Source organism: Ostrinia nubilalis, chromosome 11 (genome assembly GCF_963855985.1).
Source record: "Ostrinia nubilalis chromosome 11, ilOstNubi1.1, whole genome shotgun sequence".
In the NCBI taxonomy this organism is placed as follows: Eukaryota; Metazoa; Arthropoda; class Insecta; order Lepidoptera; family Crambidae; genus Ostrinia; species Ostrinia nubilalis.
Window position 1 is genome coordinate 5,083,131 of NC_087098.1, and position 18,717 is coordinate 5,101,847.

The 18,717-nt window shown below is 38.9% G+C and overlaps 2 protein-coding genes across 4 annotated transcripts; both read left to right on the top strand.

Moving 5' to 3' along the window:
- The first annotated feature begins 265 nt into the window (after nucleotides 1-265).
- LOC135076086 (arginine/serine-rich protein PNISR) lies at nucleotides 266-14,522 on the top strand. 2 transcript variants are annotated; one of them, XM_063970540.1, is made up of 12 exons: nucleotides 266-749; nucleotides 1,149-1,257; nucleotides 1,520-1,681; nucleotides 2,157-2,278; nucleotides 4,440-4,606; nucleotides 5,847-5,975; nucleotides 6,923-7,028; nucleotides 7,272-7,337; nucleotides 8,118-8,194; nucleotides 10,662-10,797; nucleotides 12,707-13,532; nucleotides 14,422-14,522. In XM_063970540.1, the coding sequence occupies exons 1-11, from the start codon at nucleotides 440-442 to the stop codon at nucleotides 13,507-13,509; spliced, it is 2,187 nt and encodes a 728-aa protein (XP_063826610.1). In that variant the 5' UTR covers nucleotides 266-439; the 3' UTR covers nucleotides 13,510-13,532; nucleotides 14,422-14,522. The 2 variants fall into 2 exon arrangements, with proteins under 2 accessions (XP_063826610.1, XP_063826609.1); XM_063970539.1 differs by having other exon boundaries at nucleotides 12,707-14,522.
- Nucleotides 14,523-16,503: 1,981 nt separating this feature from the next.
- On the top strand, nucleotides 16,504-18,248 carry LOC135075841 (ubiquitin-like FUBI-ribosomal protein eS30 fusion protein). Of its 2 annotated transcripts, none has more exons than XM_063970303.1 (5): nucleotides 16,504-16,570; nucleotides 16,775-16,859; nucleotides 16,977-17,142; nucleotides 17,669-17,762; nucleotides 18,142-18,248. In XM_063970303.1, the coding sequence occupies exons 1-5, from the start codon at nucleotides 16,566-16,568 to the stop codon at nucleotides 18,197-18,199; spliced, it is 408 nt and encodes a 135-aa protein (XP_063826373.1). In that variant the 5' UTR covers nucleotides 16,504-16,565; the 3' UTR covers nucleotides 18,200-18,248. The 2 variants fall into 2 exon arrangements, with proteins under 2 accessions (XP_063826373.1, XP_063826374.1); XM_063970304.1 differs by having other exon boundaries at nucleotides 16,541-16,623.
- Nucleotides 18,249-18,717: the final 469 nt, after the last annotated feature.

The following is an 18,717-nucleotide window of genomic DNA, read 5'->3' on the forward strand; positions in this document are numbered from 1 at the left end:
GACCAATGGTCTAAAATTTAGATTTTTAGACTTCAAAATGATGTATTGAAACCCCTTTCTATTGTAAAAAGTTGATTATTGTTTGATTTTACTTTGAAATCGATTATCCGGATTTTCGATTATCCGGAACAACCCTGGTTTTAATTGATCCGGATAATCGGGATTCTACTGTATTAGTTGGGATGTTTTTCCCTGACGTTAATTGTAACGAAAACTGTCAAAGTGTCCTCGCTCGTCTAATCATAGACAATACAATAATCTTTCTTGAAAAAAAAAAGAAAGAGCTGAGTGAGACGGCTGTGAAATTTTTCGCATTTTCTGTAAATAACAAATGCTAAAGATTGTGCAGAAAGTTCCTATTGACATTAAATTAAAGATTATGTCGTGTAAATCTAAAAGTTTATGTTAGACTTGTGTAAATAAACAATTGGTGGCAATCATGTTCTCGGGCAAGGATGCCGCAAATCCTTTATATCCCACGCAGTGGGCTCTAAATCCTAATGCTTATCAGAATGTAGACTCTAGCCAAGTGGATTGGGCTGCTTTGGCGCAACAATGGATCGCTATGAAAGAGGCTGCTGCGATTGTCGCCGTATCGGCAACGCAGCAGTCCGCTTCCAAGGCTGACGCGGAAGAGGGCGAAGCCCCCATGGAGGTGGAAAATCCTGAGAACACAGACGGCCCAGTGCCTTCAGGAGCGGAATGGAACTCCAATACAAACTCTTGGGGCAGCGGATGGAATCAGTGGGGTAAGGAACAAAGATAACCTGAAAGCTGTATCAAAATACTACGATATTTCTTTAATCTGCACTGTGTTTAAGTTTCCGATTAACTTAACTAACAATTATTAGAGCTTCCAGCCATATGCAAATCAATTGAAAGCATTAATAGCTTCAAGGTTAGAATGAAACATTCCATTGCTTATTTGGATTGTTTATTAGCCTCCGGCATACCAAATTGATTATGTAAATTGGAATACACTAAAGAAACACATAACAATACAGCTTTTATTTCAATGAACAAATTAATGTAGTGACCCTTTTTATTCAATTCCTTGAAGTATAGCTAATAAATTAGCCTAGATACAACCTACTTATAATAAAACTCAATTTGTGAAATTGTTATTTAAAATAATAATTTATCATTAGGATGGGGGTGGTCCGGAGACAATAAGATGGCAGGAGGTGCTGCGATGGGCATGGGCCCTATGATAGATGGATATCCCGTGGATGCCAATAATGCAGCAGCTATGCCTGGGTAGGTATATCAAATATGTTTTATGACTGCTTTTTCTCAGAAAGAAACACTCAAGATATATTTATGTTGATAAATACTTATGCTAATATTAATAATAAGAAAGGCACTGCTGCGCAAACAAGCAGACTGTCGTAATTCTAATTCTCAAAACTCAGTAAGTTTATTGCTTCCATAATAGTTATAATTGATCTTCTGTATTTTTCAATAAGCACTCATAGATGTATTTTTCCAACTGTGTATTTACATATTAGTTTATTTACAGCTATACAACAGGTACGGTTCCTGCACCAACGTTTCAGCACGGCTACTGGACGGCACCACAAGCAGAGAGTACCACCAGTCGTAGCAGTAGTCGCAGCAGAGATCGTCGTTCAAAGAGTAGAAATAGAGATCATAAATCTAGTAGAAGTTCGAGATCGACTAGGTAATTATGAGTCAAGCAATGAATGATAAGACTAAATATCTTTACTGGCATACAAAGACAGATCTCATACAAATGAGACTAAGTAAGCAGTGAGTTTGTTGCGGCGCTTCTCAGCACTTGCCAAATGTTGGTCTCGAAGCGCTGGTAGGGTAAAAAGATTATGAGACATGTAGAGGCTCCTTAAGAGCAAAATGACGATTTGTAAGAACTATTTATTAGTCTAAACAAATAAAGAAATATTGACTTTGACTTTAGCAGATGATAGACTCCATTGAGTCTTCATGGTATAAGGAAGAAAGATAAACTAAAAAGCTAGACCAAAATATTGCAAAATAAAATCTGTCAATTTCTTCAAATAACTTCACAATAAAAACTTCCATCCATTAATAATGCCAGCAATCCCAGAGCTTCTTTAATGAGCTGCAACCAGCATGATATAATGGCTGCCGATTCAATTTTAATGAAATATTTTCAGGGAAAACAAAGCACCAGTAATACCGCCCGTTATCGAGCCGATTGTCGCACCGACTGCGATGCCGTCGGCAGCGACCATCGACGCGGCAAAGCGACGTCAATTACCTGCATGGATTAGGGAAGGTAGATACAAACTAATTTATTTGATTCAGTCAAAAGTTCAGTTAAATCATCTAAAATACAGTGTTGGGTTGGGATGTCCTCCTACATGGTGGACATCCTAACACTCATAATTTATAGCAGAAGTTCTGGATGCAGGCTGCCACTAACCAATCAATCTGGAAATCATTTTTAGAGGCTTATGCTCAGCAAGAAATCCTGTACTTAAAATGATTAAAATGAATTAATTGATTAAATAAAATTAATTAAGAAGTTACTATTAACCCTTACACGCTTATAACTATTCCAAACCATGAAATTCTTTTTTCTTTAGTTATATCTATTTATTTTAGTCTAATTTAACATAAAAGTAGTACAGAAAATATAATTGCTATGTATTTCAGTGTTTTTCAGTCGGGGACACATATGTCCCTATATGCGTTAAGGTATACATTCCCTCATATATTGAAAATAAAGTACTTCGACGCTTTTATTGGAAAATAAATACAAATCACACTAAAAATGCACAAATCAATAAGCTTATTTTTAATATTTATAATAAGAAATTTAAAATAGATAGCATCATATCTTACGTATTTTTTTATTTGATCCTCATCTCATCATAGACCTTTTTCTTGAAGTTAGACCTACCTAACTAAACTGTTTGTTTCAAGAACAACTTTGAGTGTAGAGTCTCCAGCGTGCAGACGAGTGCGTGTAACACGGATATTTGACATAATTTTTTCGTGTTGTCCATGTTTATTTTGAATCCCATTTATTGAAAGCCTGTACTGAGGCCATAGAGCATTGATTCTAGGTCTTCCAAGGTCTCAGCCGTGCCGTGACTACAATCGTTGAATCTTACTTGGGGGGACAACATCCGAGAGGCTTCGCGACATCCTTTTATCCAAAATACCGCAGTGTCTCAAGACCTTTGACTGAAAGTCTTTGACCAATGTGTGTTGGCTTGGCGGCGATGACGCACGGAACGGAGACGTGTTCCTTCACTATGGGCCTTATGAGAAGGCTCAAAGTCACCAAAGGGTGATGAGGAAGTCCGCAGGAGACTCAAAGTAACAGAAATAGCCCGCATAATTACCAAACTTTCTCGGCAATGGGCAGGGAACATAGCTCGCAGAAGTGGTAGCCGTTTGGGCAGAAAATTTCTCGAGTGGCGCCCACGGATAGGAAGACGCAGTGTGGCAGGCCTCATGTTCCTGTGCTGCTCATGTACATTCATGTATACGAGCAGCACAGGAACGATTGTTGTGAAAATCCTCAGGGAAGCCTCTGTCCAGCAGTAGACACCTTTTCATCAGGGAGGAAACCATCCTCGTTGTCACTATTTTCAGTCATCATGACTTCTAAATTTCGTCTTTCCTGAGCGAAATTTCTTCAAGTCGATTTGAAGACAAATGATTTACAAAAAATATGTATGAATTATAAATAAAACATCAATATAAACATACAAATTATAACGAGGCAAACAATATCCTTAGTAAGAACCAAGTTGCCTTTGACGCACATAGGGACACCCGTGTCCCAATAAAGATTTTTACATAATATTCATTATACATACGAAGAAAATCGAAAATATGTAATAAAACGATAATTATACTTATTAGTGAATGTAAATCGGAAGAAAAATAATGGCCAAACAGCCGCTAAGTAATATTAAAATATTTTTTAATTTTGACGTCTAACGAATTTTTTTTTCACATTTTGTGCCAGTATTTTTTTACACAAGGAATCGCGTTTTTATTTATTTATAGCGCATAGTCATAAAATTTAAGAATATTAAACTACAAAGGGTTTAACTTAACTAGTATTACTGTCAACGTAAAAACTATGCCGGGACAAATGTGTCCCATATGCGTGAAAGGGTAATACACAAAGTATTTATTCAGCGACTCCATTTACAGTCAATCTTGCCATCAAATCTGTGCATAAAGTTATCTGAGAGTCTGAAAAACTTGCGTAATTTCACTGTGTCTCACTCAATATAAATTTATCATGACTTACTTACGTAGTTGCTACTCTATCTTCCGTATTCACAAACATTACACAGGGTGACACACGAACCAATCGCAGAGCTCTATTCATCATTGTGCGTTCGATTTACTGCTTCATTTAAGCAAGCATCGTTTGTGAATACTAGCGTAATACTCTCTCATTTATTCTTAAGGTCTGGAAAAAATGGAGCGCGAGAAACAGCGGGCTATAGAACGTGAGCAAGAGCTGAAGGCGCGGGAGGAAGCGGAGAAGGAAAAGAAGAAATTAGAAGAGGAAGAGATGGCGCGCATGAAGGCCGAGGCGGGCGGCGAGCCCGTGCCGCCTCCCAAGAGCAAATTCGTAAGTCTAGCACAATGTAAACTCAGTAAAAAACTCAGTAAAACTCATTTATTTCTGTAAGTAGGCTTTAAAAAAGCACTTTTACACGTCCCAGTATTAACCCTACCACTACTTCAGGACAATAAATGGGCCAGTGCTGAGAAGAAGCAGCGCAAGAAACTCAGACACTATTGTCAGCCTCTTTTTCAAAGGTTTACAGGTTTTCAAAATACATAGTTATAAATATTTATGCGAGCTAGGCAGTTACGCATCCCAAACATTTTTATCTTTTAAATAATCATCGACTTTATAGTAGCCCTGGAACTATATATGATCACAGACAGAATAATATTAAGTACTACCAGGCCTGTTCATCTCAGCGAGCTTGCATCGAAAACAAAACACGCGCGACTACCCCTCCTGAGATACCTAATCGACAGGACAATCACGAGCGAGTATTGACACACGCACTACCACGTGTATTCTTTACCCATTTGCATTGTAAAGACAATAAACTATATGTAAAAACGGTGGTGTAATTAATACTGTGCAGTATTTTTAACTGCCTGAATAATATAATAGAAACACAAAATATAAGTAATTCATGCTTATTCATGTATTTCCTCCGCAATTTTCCGCAGTTTGGCACTTCACCGTCACACATCATTTTACCGAAGTCAGCCCTATGGCTTCGGCGCAGTACCTATCACTAACGTTTGTCAACAAAATGGTGCTCGACTCTTGAGACAAGCTAAATTACACCATATTCTTAACGACATTGAGCATACATTTTTTTAAATACCTTTGCGAAGAAAATCTTACATAGTACTTCATACGTCAGTGATCGGTACTGTACCGATGCGATAGGGCTTGACTAGTGAGGTATGGAAACGGCACAGGAGGGGTGACTACAAATCTGAAGCACATTTAAGTCTTGCTGACGTTTGACATCCCATAAATTAAACACCCTCCCATGCCGCTCCCATACCTCCGGCACTGATTAAAGCGCTGGACCTAAAGCCTGGTCCGTGAGCACGTAGAATCCCGTCCAATGACCCCAAGCTGCCCATCCTTGTCGCTCGCACGTAATTATGTTGCTGTCGCGCTCGCACACTCACTGCGGGCGCGCGTCGCACAGTCGCGACAGCAATATAATTACGCGCGAGCGATAAGGATGGGTAGCTTGGGGTCATTGGACGGGATTCTACGTGCTCACGGACCAGGCTTTAGTCGTCTCCTAAACTTGATGCTTATCCCCCAGGAGTCGGAGTCGGAAGGCGAGGAGGAGTCTGAGAAGGAAGAGGCGGCGCCGGAGCCCGCCGCGCCCGCGCCGCCGCCGCCGCCGCCGCCGCTCGTGCGCCGGACGAAGGAGGAGATCATGCAAGAAGTGGTCAGTCTTGAAAGTGCAGTCAAATTGTTCGAGACACTCAAAGTAGCCAGAAAGTTCGCAACACGCCTTTGTTACAATGAGGGCTATCGTTTTTATACTTAACAGTTGGCACCCCTGGCGATTGACAGGACCTTACTCTACAGTGGCGCCATCTTGATGAGTGCAAATGCGATAGTCCTCCTACCACTTTAGCGCTCACAAGTTGGCGCCACTGTCTTCGCTACTAGCAAGTGACAGGACCTTACTCTACAGTAGCGCCATCTTGATGAGTGCAAATGCGATAGTCCTCCTACCACTTTAGCGCTCACAAGTTGGCGCCACTGTCTTCGCTACTAGCAAGTGACAGGACCTTACTCTACAGTGGCGCTAACTGGTGCGCTAACTCGTGTTACTCGTATTGTCAACTTTGGGTGTCACGAACTATTTGACGCTAACTGTGTTATGTTTCCTCTGATACCAAAACCATGGATAATATGTTATAACTTATAATCAACGAAGGTCCGGGATGCGGGCAACGCAGATCCGGTCGTGGAAATAAATCTATGAAGAAGTGTAGGCCTTCTTCATAGATTCAGTTTCAGTTTTTAAATTTGGTTTCAACAATGAATTTCATTTATTTATGCAATAAGGGCCGCCTAGAATTGTTATTTTATTTATTAACTGGCTTTAAGTAGCATTGCATTGCATACTAAAATTAGATTTATTACTTGCAGTAAAATCTATATTTAAGACGAACAGACGGTGAAACGTAACTGCAACGAAACTGCAACTGCTAGTTACTTTTGAGTTGCATCTAAGTTTCTGCCATAGCGTCCGTTAGTTTCAGTTTCATTCATCAGAATCATCACAAAGTTGCAGTTGCGTTTCACCGTCTGTTCTGGGCCTAAGAGTTCAATATTGATTCACACAATTTAACTGGATCACTAAATTATCTTTACTTTCAACAGATGTTAGCGGTCCGCCGCTCGTTGACCGAGATCCTCCTAGAGGTGACCGATCAGGAGATCCAAATGGTGAGCCAGGAAGAGTTGGCCCGATATACCGCCGCACAAGGTATTTCCGCTCATATAGGCTTAGCCAAAACGGCCCGAAGACCTTACTCTATACCACGAGAAACACTCGCGTACTGACTCTAAAACTGTGATACTACACTGTGATAAAATCCACCTCAAACAAGAAACGTGTTGTGAAATGTGTTTTATTTATCGCTAATAAAGTCTTATTTCAGATGTTGCCTGTTGAGAAATTAATACATGTGGTGTGTGATTAATGTTGGTTTTATTTATATGGTAAAAGCGTCGCGACTCAACGCTATGAAGGCGAGCAAGTCCAAGGCACTCGCCGCTATCGCCACCGGGCTCGGTGAGTTCACTTCCTAAAGATCTGCTTGTGGAAATAACTCGCAAATGTTACCTATATCAATACTCTAAATATTATATTTATCATCCTCAATGTTTCTATTGATAATTTGTTGCGTGAAAGTTGAAACATAAAACTGTTTTGCGAGATAGTTCCTGTTCACGTAAATGGTGGTTTTCTTTTAAGAGAAAAAAATAATATTGGTCAATATCTAAACCACCATCTATGTGTACCTGAAACCCTTTCATTTCAGCGGTGGTGCGACTAAATTTGAGTTAAAATAAAAAAGTATTGACATTGGTGATACTCAGTTTATCCGCAATGTTTATTGGGAATAATTGGTAAGAAAATATACAGAATTTTCTATAGATGTCCTATAATTTTGGCATTTTTGTGTCTCAATTATTTTTCTTATTGTGCATTCGATTTAACACGTTTTCTAAAAGTTCAGATAAAAAAATCTCGAAACATCTTTATTGTTTTGTTCAGTGTGGCAAAAAGCTCAATATTACTCGTGACAATGGATCAGGGCGCTGATCTTCAGCAGGGTGATAAAACGTGTTAAATCGTATATCCTTTTCACGAACATTCGGGAACATCTCACATCTCCGTTTACATTTCACAACAACATCAATGCAAGTCTTATAACGGGCATAGTACGTTTAAATTAATTGTTTTTGGACCTTAACACAAACGAATAAGATTCAAATGTTCGTGAGAAAGGTGCATTAGTGCGTGCGCTGACTTATGTGCGAGCGTTGTGTGACGTGTGCGCGTGCGCAGGGCTGGGCGCGTACGAGAGCAGCAGCGACGACAGCGGCGACGAAGACCAGCCCGACGTGTCTGACCAGCAGCTGCAGGTCAGTATGGCATATTATTTGTGTCCTACATCAAACTTCAATTCTTCAAAATCAATAATATTCAATTTTGATCACTGGTGGCACTTTGTTCATAAGACCGTCTGTACATCAATTTTTATTTCAACTTGCTCCTTACATTTTCGTCTTTTCATTTCTACACTGAATGGTGAATAACTTTTTGAACCGAATAATATCAGCCAATCGCAGCCTACTGTTAGATGGGAAACTCTCCAAGGAGCGCTAATGAACACCATCCCATATTCTGCCTGCCAGCTACCTTCTTGAGTATGATGGTCCATCAAAAAGGAGTATATTTTCATACCACTATGTTTATAGAACCGCATTTCCATTAGTGAAGCTACTTTACTAAAGCTTTTTAAAGAATACTCGGCTTAGTATTCGTCATCAATACGGCAGAAAGACATCTGTCTTGTTCCTTTTTTTTGCAATAGCGCTTGTCAATAGACTATTACTATTTATCTTGTAATACAGTGTGAGACACGTTAAAGTGTACATATGAAAATAGATGAAATTAGACCTATTTTTATCGACAAAAAAGAGGCCAAAAAATTTTTGAGATTTTTTTTTAATTTTTTATAGAAATTTTTTTCTTCCAATTACTTATTGTAAAAAAAACGTAATAACTTTTAAACTAAGCTGTATATCCTGATAAAATAAAAACAGTAATAATGCTAAATAAAAGACGATACTGAAAAAATACATAAAATACCCAGAAAATGCCAACAAATAATAAAAAATGATACTTTTTGAAAAAAATCTGCTTAAAAATTCGTATTTTTTTGGTTATTTGATAAATTTCTCAAAAAAATGTCCCTATAACAGGTGGTTTTTATTACTTTGTATTATTCTCTATCGTATTATCTTTTTAAAACCAAAAATCGCATGTCTCTATCCCTATCACAACATTTGCTATGATCGTTTGAACAAAGGCGTGCCACAACATTATTCTCCGCTACAGGTAGAGACAATTTTAATTGTAACTATAGCCTGACCAGGAACATAAAAACCCTCGCCATGTTGCGGAAAACTAATGGTACTAATTTCTTTTAATGGCAACAGTAACTGAAAACTTCATTGACATGTCACCTTGCATGTCAGTCTATTGCTGTCAAAGTGTAAACAAACTTTATTTTAAATGTGCGCAATTGATTTTGTGAATTAAATTGCTGAAATCTTTTTATAGTCGTGAAAGAAAAGTGGTTCACAATGTGTTAAAGTATTTGTCGAAGAGAAATACTAAGGGTTCGGACAATATTTTCATTGAATAATTTTTCCGACAAGGGTGTCAAATTGACTGACATGTTTATCGTATAGTACAGTCCACTATGAAAATTAGCTGTGGTTTGTTTCAACTACCTATTTTAAAGTTTTTTGTCACTTTCTAAGTGTTGAATTTTATGGAATTGGGAAAGAAGTACCGAGTTTAAAGCGTTCATGAGCAGACATTGCAGTTGAATATTCAAGTTCTGAATTTGATTATTGATGAATAATAAAATAAATCCTACTAGCTCGATTGATGTTTTCATTTAATTTATTTAAACCAGGATACCTATAATAATATTTTATCGTTAATTCATGAAAATATCAAATTAGCCCGTAATCCTGAATCCTGATACATAAAGTTAGCCTATTAATTTAACACATGTACGACTGTACTCAGTGTTGCACTATCAAATGCAATTGACGCGCCTCTATGCCAGGGTTTTTATGTTCCTGGTCAGGCTATAAAATGCTTATTTTACTTCGAAATCTTTTGTTTTTATTTGAAATCTAACTTGTCTTTATCAAAATTACAAATCTAGAGCCGTTTTCAGTTTCGTTGTTAACGAAGCGTTGAATGGCGCGCCCGGAGAGGCTTAGTTCAAACGATCATTGCAAACGTTGTGATAGGGATAGAGACATGCGATTTTTGGTTTTACGAAGATAATACGAAAGAGAATAATACAAAGTAATAAAAACCCCCGGTTATAAGGGCATTTTTTGGAGAAATTTATCAAATAACCAAAAAAACACGAATTTTTAAGCAGATTTTTTTCAAAAAGTATATTTTTTTATTATTTGTTGGCCTTTTTTGTGTATTTTATGTATTTTTTTAGTATCGCCTATTATTTAGCATTATTACTGTTTTTATTTTATCAGGATATACCGCTTAGTTTAAAAGTTATTACGTTTTCTTTACAATAAGTAATTGAAACAAAAAAAATCGATAAAAAATTTAAAAAAAATCAAAAAAAATTTGGCCTCTTTTTTGTCGATAAAAATAGACCTATTTTTATCGACAAAAAAGAGGTCAAAATTTATTTGATTTTTTAGTTTTTAGTTTCATCTATTTTCATATGTACACTTTAACGTGACTCACACTGTAGGATTTACATGTAACGTATTTTTAACAATTTCAACCTTACTGCTGTTTTGGCCACCTATAATACCAACATCATCTTCCCAGGACATAATCAAGCGCAAGCGGCAGGAGTTCGAGCGGACGTCGCGCGAGATAGAAGCGGAGGTGCGCCGCGCGGAGCTAAAGGAAGGCGGCGGAGACTCCACACCTCGGGCTACCACACCGGAGCGGCCCAGGCAGCGTGAGTATCATCGTCTCAGGACATAACCAAGCGCAAGCGGCAGGAGTTCGAGCGGACAAAGGAAGGCGGCGACGACGCCACGCCGGAGCGGCCCAGGCAGCGTGAGTATCATCATCATCATCATCTCAGGACATAACCAAGCGCAAGCGGTAGGAGTTCGAGCGGACGAAGGAAGGCGACGTAGACTCCACACCGGAGCGGCCCAGGCAGCGTGAGAATCATCATCTCAGGACACAACCAAGCGCAAGCGGCAGGAGTTCGAGCGGACGAAGGAAGGCGGCGAAGACCACACCTCGGGCAACCACGCCGGAGCGGCCCAGGCAGCGTGAGTATCATCATCTCAGGACACAACCAAGCGCAAGCGGCAGGAGTTCGAGCGGACGAAGGAAGGCGGCGGAGACCACACCTCGGGCAACCACACCGGAGCGGCCCAGGCAGCGTGAGTATCATCATCTCAGGACATAACCAGCGCAAGCGGCAGGAGTTCGAGCGGACGAAGGAAGGCGGCGGAGACTCCACACCTCGGGCAACCACACCGGAGCGGCCCAGGCAGCGTGAGTATCATCATCATCATCTCAGGACATAACCAAGCGCAAGCGGCAGGAGTTCGAGCGGACGAAGGAAGGCGGCGAAGACTCCACACCTCGGGCAACCACGCCGGAGCGGCCCAGGCAGCGTGAGTATCATCATCCCAGGACATAACCAAGCGCAAGCGGCAGGAGTTCGAGCGGACGAAGGAAGGCGGCGGAGACTCCACACCTCGGGCAACCACGCCGGAGCGGCCCAGGCAGCGTGAGTATCATCATCATCATCATCTCAGGACATAACCAAGCGCAAGCGGCAGGAGTTCGAGCGGACGAAGGAAGGCGGCGGAGACTCCACACCTCGGGCAACCACACCGGAGCGGCCCAGGCAGCGTGAGTATCATCATCATCATCTCAGGACACAACCAAGCGCAAGCGGCAGGAGTTCGAGCGGACGAAGGAAGGCGGCGACGACGCCATGCCGGAGCGGCCCAGGTAACGTAAGTACAGGGGGCGTAGTGTGAGTTTACGTCAAACGCATTGACATTCGCAACGATGTCGACTGCGTAAAAAGTGTCATTAAATGTATGACGGATTGTACAGCGCCCCTAGCGGAAACTTTCAAGAACTAAAATCTTCATATATTTTTTTAACGCGCTCGCTAGTGATTACGTTTGGTGTAAACTCACATTAAACCCTCTGAATGAATTTTAGAGCTCTTTGAAATTAAACGGTTTGAGTCGGACGATTGTCGTCCGTTTGCACACGATAAATTGTATGACAACTGCGCGCGTAGAAATAAAAATGACAACCAGTTACCAATAGAGTCTGCGGTCTTGCAAACGCACTGTCTGACTGATGTACGTCTAAAGCTTTAATTTGAAAGATCCCTTAAGGTTAACTAACACCCAGTGTGACGCCACAACCCTGTCCTAGGTCCAAGGTGAACGACAAATATCAATAGTCGTATACAATAGAGACCTACATAATCGCGTACGGTACGACAAACGTGACATGAAGTATTGGTATTACGTAAGTTAACGGGTAATGGTTTACTCGTGTTGCTCTCGCATTCATGATTTGGCAAAAATTTACTCAAGACCGATACCTTCACTGATCAAAATGGCCATAGAGAATGCCCCCATTGGTTCAATTTATTATTTTTGTTTCATTAGTCATTACATATTAAGACTTTCGTTAAGTGTTACTTACTCTATTGTCATTGTCACCTTTGTGTAACCTTGTGCTGAATATTAATTTATTTTTCATGTTAGGCTATGACGTTACAAAAAATTTGGAATTCTGCATAAAATAGAATCCTAAATGTTTAAAAACTGAAAATACTTTTTAACATCTATGTATAATATTTGTTCTTTTTGTTACAGCAAATTCAGCAACACCCCCTCCACCGGATAGCGAGACGCCAGAGAAACTGCCGGAACGTCGTCCGTCCAGAGACAAAAAGAGCAACCACAAGTCGAGCGACCGTGTAGACGGCGTCAGAAAACTAGAAGTCATCCCCGAGGAGAAACCAAAGAAATCCAGCAAAAAGGAACACACTCCTAGTCCACAGAAGAGTAACAAAACAAACAAAGGAAGTTCAACTTCAAGCGACTCGGAACAAGACTCATCCTCCGGCACAGATGGCACCTCCTCGGAGAGTGAAATTGAACAAAAAGTCGAATCGAAACAAGCCAAAAAACGCAAACGACGAAGCTCAAGTTCTAGTGAATCCCAAAAGAAATCAAAGAAACTAAAAAAGGAGAAGTCTCGTAAATCAGAAGACAAATACTCAAAATCGAAATACGACAGTTACGAGAAATCGGAAAAATCAAGATCGAGGAAAAAGGACGATTCCGACAGGCATAAGTCATCCAGGAGTAAAGATTACGACAAGTCAGTCAAAGACAAATATAGGGATGACTCGGACGATGATCGTCCGAGGAAGCGTTCAAAGCGTTCGCGGTCGACGAGTTACGAGTCTCGGTCGGGACGCCGGCGCGCGTCGCGGGACTCGTCGCGCTCGCGCCGGAGGGACAGGCGCTCTTACGATAGGGACAGCTCCAAGCGCGACCGCTCCCACGAGAGGTCGGGCCGCGACTACGACAAGTATGATAGGTATGAGCGGTCTAGGGAGCACGACCGGAGGCGCTCTCGCAGCGGCAGCCACGCGCGCCACCGCCGGTGAACACCAGGTTACAAATGCAAAAGGTTGTATTTTAATTCATTACTAATTTGCCCCCAAAATTTTGTCCAATCGTTGTCAGTTCCGAACGAATTTCTGTGTCAGTATGGTTGGACCATGAATGATTTAGAATAGTTTGCGTACCAGTGGCGGATTTACCAGCAGGCTGAGTAGGCTGAAGCCTAGGGCAGCAAATAAGGGACGGCAGATTTAGTTCATAATGTTGACGTACTTTTTAAAACTGTCAAAACGACTCTCCCATAGATTTTGTATGGCAATACTGCTTGTATAGTGACGTCACTATTTTGTCAACTCGAACTACCTACTTTTTTCAATTATAATGCAAACTAAAATCTTAATTTACAGGTAATTTAAATACGAATATTTCAATGTTCGCCAGGCCAGGCAAATAAGATCCAACAATCCATTCATGGTTCAGCCATCATGATACAAATTTCTTATGAACTTGAGCTGTAGATATTGTTGAAGTAGTGTTATTTTTTACTCTAAACCCAATCAAGGGTTATTAGCTGTGATATTTCACATGGTTAGTGAGTTAGGGAAATAATAAATGGCCTATAGTTTATTTGCGGGTTCTGTATTCTCTGTTAAAATATTGAGTAAAAATTGTTTAATGTTACTGACAGTGATTCTTATATTTACATCGAAAATTTACATATCAACCTGAACTTTACCCAGATAGATATTCAATGTTATTTTCAATGGGATGAAATTTTACTTTTTTGTTAGTTATTTATAAACTTAGAGTTTATAAGAGTTTACATAAAACCTTTATCTTTCTTATCTTGAATTGTACTTATCGATATTGTATATAACCAAGGTTTTATTATCAAGAGGATGACCTCATGCGTAAGTCAAAGTCTGTGATATATTGTTTTATTTTTTCTCTTGCAGGTTGGGGCATTCGCTTCAGGTGTACATATTCTATCGTTTGTGTATAGTATTTTAGTGTGCTTCAGCATTCATGAATTATTCCAATAATAATACTAATAAGATTCTTGTCTTTTATTTTTTCAACCTTGTAATTATGGAAATTTTAATAGATAGGTAGGTACAAAACATTTTTAAAAAGACACAAGTTTCATTTGTAAGAATTTATTATTGTACTTACTATATACAGCTAGTATGTAACTACCTATAATATTTTCAAAATGAAGTAGTTGTTTACTATTTATTGCATTTTTTAAATTGTGTACAAGCACCATTCCAGTTTGATGTTAAGGAAACAATTTTAACTAGTATTCTTAATTCAATACTCTACGTATTGAATCTATATTTATGGAAGATAGTTTCAATACCCCATTTTAGCTTACAGTTAACTTTACATTCTGCACTTCATGTAAAGTTTGCCATAGGAAATAATAATTTGATCAATTACAAATAGTCCTTACTTAATGTAAAACTAGGAAACAGAAGTTATATAAAATTTCGATCTCTGCACAATCAGGTAAACACCATTAAAACAAGGACAGCATAAAATAAATAACTCTCATTTCTTTTCACTTAGGCCTACCATTTGCTACTCAACATTTAACATTTATTTACCAAACCTTTGATCACATTTATTATATTTATACAAAGCCCCTAAATAGCTGTTAACGTTTATACAATGGTCTATAGACACTTGCACAAACTCTGTGAGTCTTACTTGCCATGGTAAAAACCCATGGGAACTACATAACGATCCAGAATAAAGAATTAATTCTGGATCAGGAATGGCAGGGTACATTACAGCGAGAGCTTCCCCTAACTCTTGTGCTGTATATTCCTCCGACTCGCGTCTACAAACAACTTTATTATTAGCAATATCACTTATACATTGTGCAATTTTTGGTCTACCATCACTACTAGTAAAAATATTGACTGTTACAGTGTGTGCTTGCGTTCCATTAGTGTAACCATTTAGATTTGGCAATTTGGACCACTTAATGCAACCAGGTATCCCTTTCTTACATTTTTCTACTTCCAAAAATAGTTTCTCCTCATTGCTTTTGAGTTCACCTGAAAAGAAATTAACGTTTCCTTAATGATTACTCTAAAAATAAGATTTACAGGATAGAATGCATAGGACTTGTGTTAAAATTATTCTAAGAAATAGGCACGAGAAGAAGTGTGTCTCATTGCTTTTCTAATGTTAGAATACAAATGAGGTAAGTTTCTTGTTCATATCAGTAATTATTATAAAAAAAGGCTCATGTAAGTTGAATGTATCATTAATTTAAGCCACCTAATCCCTTTTTAAACCAAACATTCCAATGATTTTTTTTTTTTATAAGTTTATGAAAGATTGAATTTCCCTCTATCAGGCATGTCGTTAGATGTTCATAGATAGGTAATTTCATTATTAAAACTAGTAAAATAAATATTTACCTGTGATGTCATGAAAACTGACGTAAGGAACTCCAGCCACGAGACTCCAAATCACCACCAGAGCGAGGCTTTGCAATGAATGTTCACTTGTGTCTGCTAGAACTACTAAATGCTTTGGCTTTTTCTTTATGTCTGGCAAATGCTTCAATATCACCTTGATATCCTTCTCTGTCCCTTGATCACTGGGAAAGTCGCCCTTTTTTGTCCAAAATCGGCAATAAACATTTTGAACAGCAACAAGTACATTTACAACCCAATGCGTAAGAGTAAATAAAAACTGCCGAAGCAGTCGCGACAGCATATTCGAAGATAAAATAAGTCGCGTTATAAACGACGAAAACTGTGTTTATTTAGCATTTTAAACAAGAAATTAATCACACGGATCGTCGGCGAGTCAGCCCAAGTCAGCCGCTTTTTCCGGCCAACCAATCACGAGCTCAAGGGTAGAAATCAATTTTGCCACCTTGCCAACAAAAAAAAACTTTTTTTTATTGTAATTGACAGCTTTTTTCCTCGGATTTCTGTCTTTTGCCAATTCAAAATGAGCTCAACCATGTCGTAACTATAACCATTGCATTATTTTTTTTTTTTATCTGTGATGTCGTACATGCCATTTCCTGTCTAGAGCTGCGGCCATCTTTGTTTCTTTTACTTGTCAAATTTGGTTGATGAGGTTAGTAGTTTCGTAAAATACCACATTTTACTGTATTTTGAGCCATTCCAAATGTAAGAACAGTTTGATTCTATCCAAAAAATAACGTGTGTGGCATCAGTTTACAGTTACCGTGCAGATTTGTTGCATTGTCTTTTGAAATAGATTACAGTGACTTCCCCTCTTGAGACCACGCCGCTGCAATATTGCGTGTTTTATTTTCAGAAATCCCAAAATGCAGTTGCACATCAGAGGACAGTCGACGCACGTCTTGGACGTCAATGGAGAAGAGTCCATTGCTCAGATCAAGGTAGAGTTAAATAATTACTATAAAACATTGGTCGCGAAAGGTTATAAAAGACCACGACTTCAAAATCTCTTTTTATGTCCCTTCGTGGTGTATTTAACCTGTTTGATTGTGTTGTAGGACCGTCTCCGTGCTCTCGCCGGAGTTGAGGATGAGGACCTGACCCTCTCCCTCTGCGGTGCTCCCCTTGAGGACTCGTGCTTGGTATCAGAACTTTCGTCCTCAGAATTGGACCTGACCGTTCCACTGCTTGGTGGTAAAGTGCACGGTTCCTTGGCTCGTGCCGGTAAGTTTCTGTTATATCTATATTTGTGTTTTGGCGCAATTGCCAAATTGTTAGTTTTATTTTATAGATACTCTATGTCTGTGCGTGGTACTATGCCAATCAACAACGTATCATTACTGTTCATGTTTCCATATTTGATATGGCTGTACCTGAGAGTAAATTGGAAACTTGGGCATTTATGGAGTTACCTACAAACAATGTGAATGGCTTATAACTTTTTGACTACACTGATAACTTTAGGTAGATAGACATGTCATTGTGGTATTCTTGTTCTTGTCGTGTCGACAATAAACCTACACAGAGTCAGCCCAAAACTCCACCACAAGAGTGGTGTTAAAAATCCCATATTGTGGTATTAAAAAATCACATAGTGATGGGATGATCTGTTTCTTTTCTGGGTGGTTTGGGCTCCAGCCATTCTCATATTTGGGCCTTACAAACACATTTGGTGACACATTGTTGGCTGATATTTTGGTTTCATTGTACTAAAAAATTATGTGTTATAAATAAATAATACTTTTTTCAGGTAAGGTCAAAGGTCAGACCCCCAAAGTGGAGAAACAGCAAAAGAAGAAGAAGAAGACTGGCCGTGCCAAGCGTAGGATCCAGTACAACAGAAGGTAATTGTTTTTTACATAAATTAATTGATTTTGTGTCAAAGGGTACACCAATGATACAGACTAACACTGTAATGATGTAATTGTAAATCATTATTCAGATGTTGCTTTGCCATTTAGGACACAATTTGGACTACCTCTTATCTTTCTTCAAAAAATTTGCTGTAAATAATCAAATATTTCATACCTAATTTATTGGAAGAATCATAATTGGCAGGGCATAGGAAACCTTTGTGATCTGTTGGTTATTTATTTTATAGGAAGTTCGCACTTTATCGTTTTTGAATATAATGACTGTATACTTCCAATTTTTATCAGCCCAACATCCTCAGCATAAATTAATCACATGAGAGCTTACTTATGTTTTCGTTATTATTTTCAGATTCGTCAATGTTGTGCAGACCTTCGGCCGTCGCCGTGGACCCAACTCCAACTCGTAGGTTTATTATTTGTAAATAATATGCAAATATAACATCTTATTTGCCCAAACCTGCTATTTCATTTTTAATTATTACCAGTTTTTTTTTTCAATACTACTTAAATTATCATTTATCCAAATCTATCCAAATTTATCCAAAAGAAAAAATACTATTCTAGTATAGTGCCTATCACAGATTGTGGCAAGATGTTTGTCAATATTTTTGTACACAATGTAATGTTTTTGGAAAGTTAGTATTCTTCGAAAATGCACATGACGCACACAATCTTCATGTACTACTTAAACTATCTAAGTCTATAAATTAGAACATAATTTTTAGACTAATAAGTGTTGTCAATAAGAACAGCGAGAATGTGGCTTGCCAACATTTTACATATACGTAGACGGAATGTGATGTCTGCTGGAGGCCTCTTTGAAAACCTATTGTTTAAAATTAGTACATAACGCCGCGACGGCTCGCTTGTAGCGGACGTGTGCATCATCGCTCTAAATTCTGTCAAAAATATTAATTTGTGTGCA

Bases quoted from the DNA above. Each gene is read 5' to 3' on its own strand.
- LOC135076086 (XM_063970539.1), top strand. From the start codon at position 440: ATGTTCTCGGGCAAGGATGCCGCAAATCCTTTATATCCCACGCAGTGG. The intron at 1,682-2,156 runs GTAATTATGAGT...AAATATTTTCAG, and splicing joins AGAAGTTCGAGATCGACTAG to GGAAAACAAAGCACCAGTAA. The intron at 7,338-8,117 runs GTGAGTTCACTT...GCGCGTGCGCAG, and splicing joins CGCTATCGCCACCGGGCTCG to GGCTGGGCGCGTACGAGAGC.
- LOC135075841 (XM_063970303.1), top strand. The intron at 16,860-16,976 runs GTAGAGTTAAAT...ATTGTGTTGTAG, and splicing joins AGTCCATTGCTCAGATCAAG to GACCGTCTCCGTGCTCTCGC. The intron at 17,763-18,141 runs GTAATTGTTTTT...TATTATTTTCAG, and splicing joins AGGATCCAGTACAACAGAAG to ATTCGTCAATGTTGTGCAGA.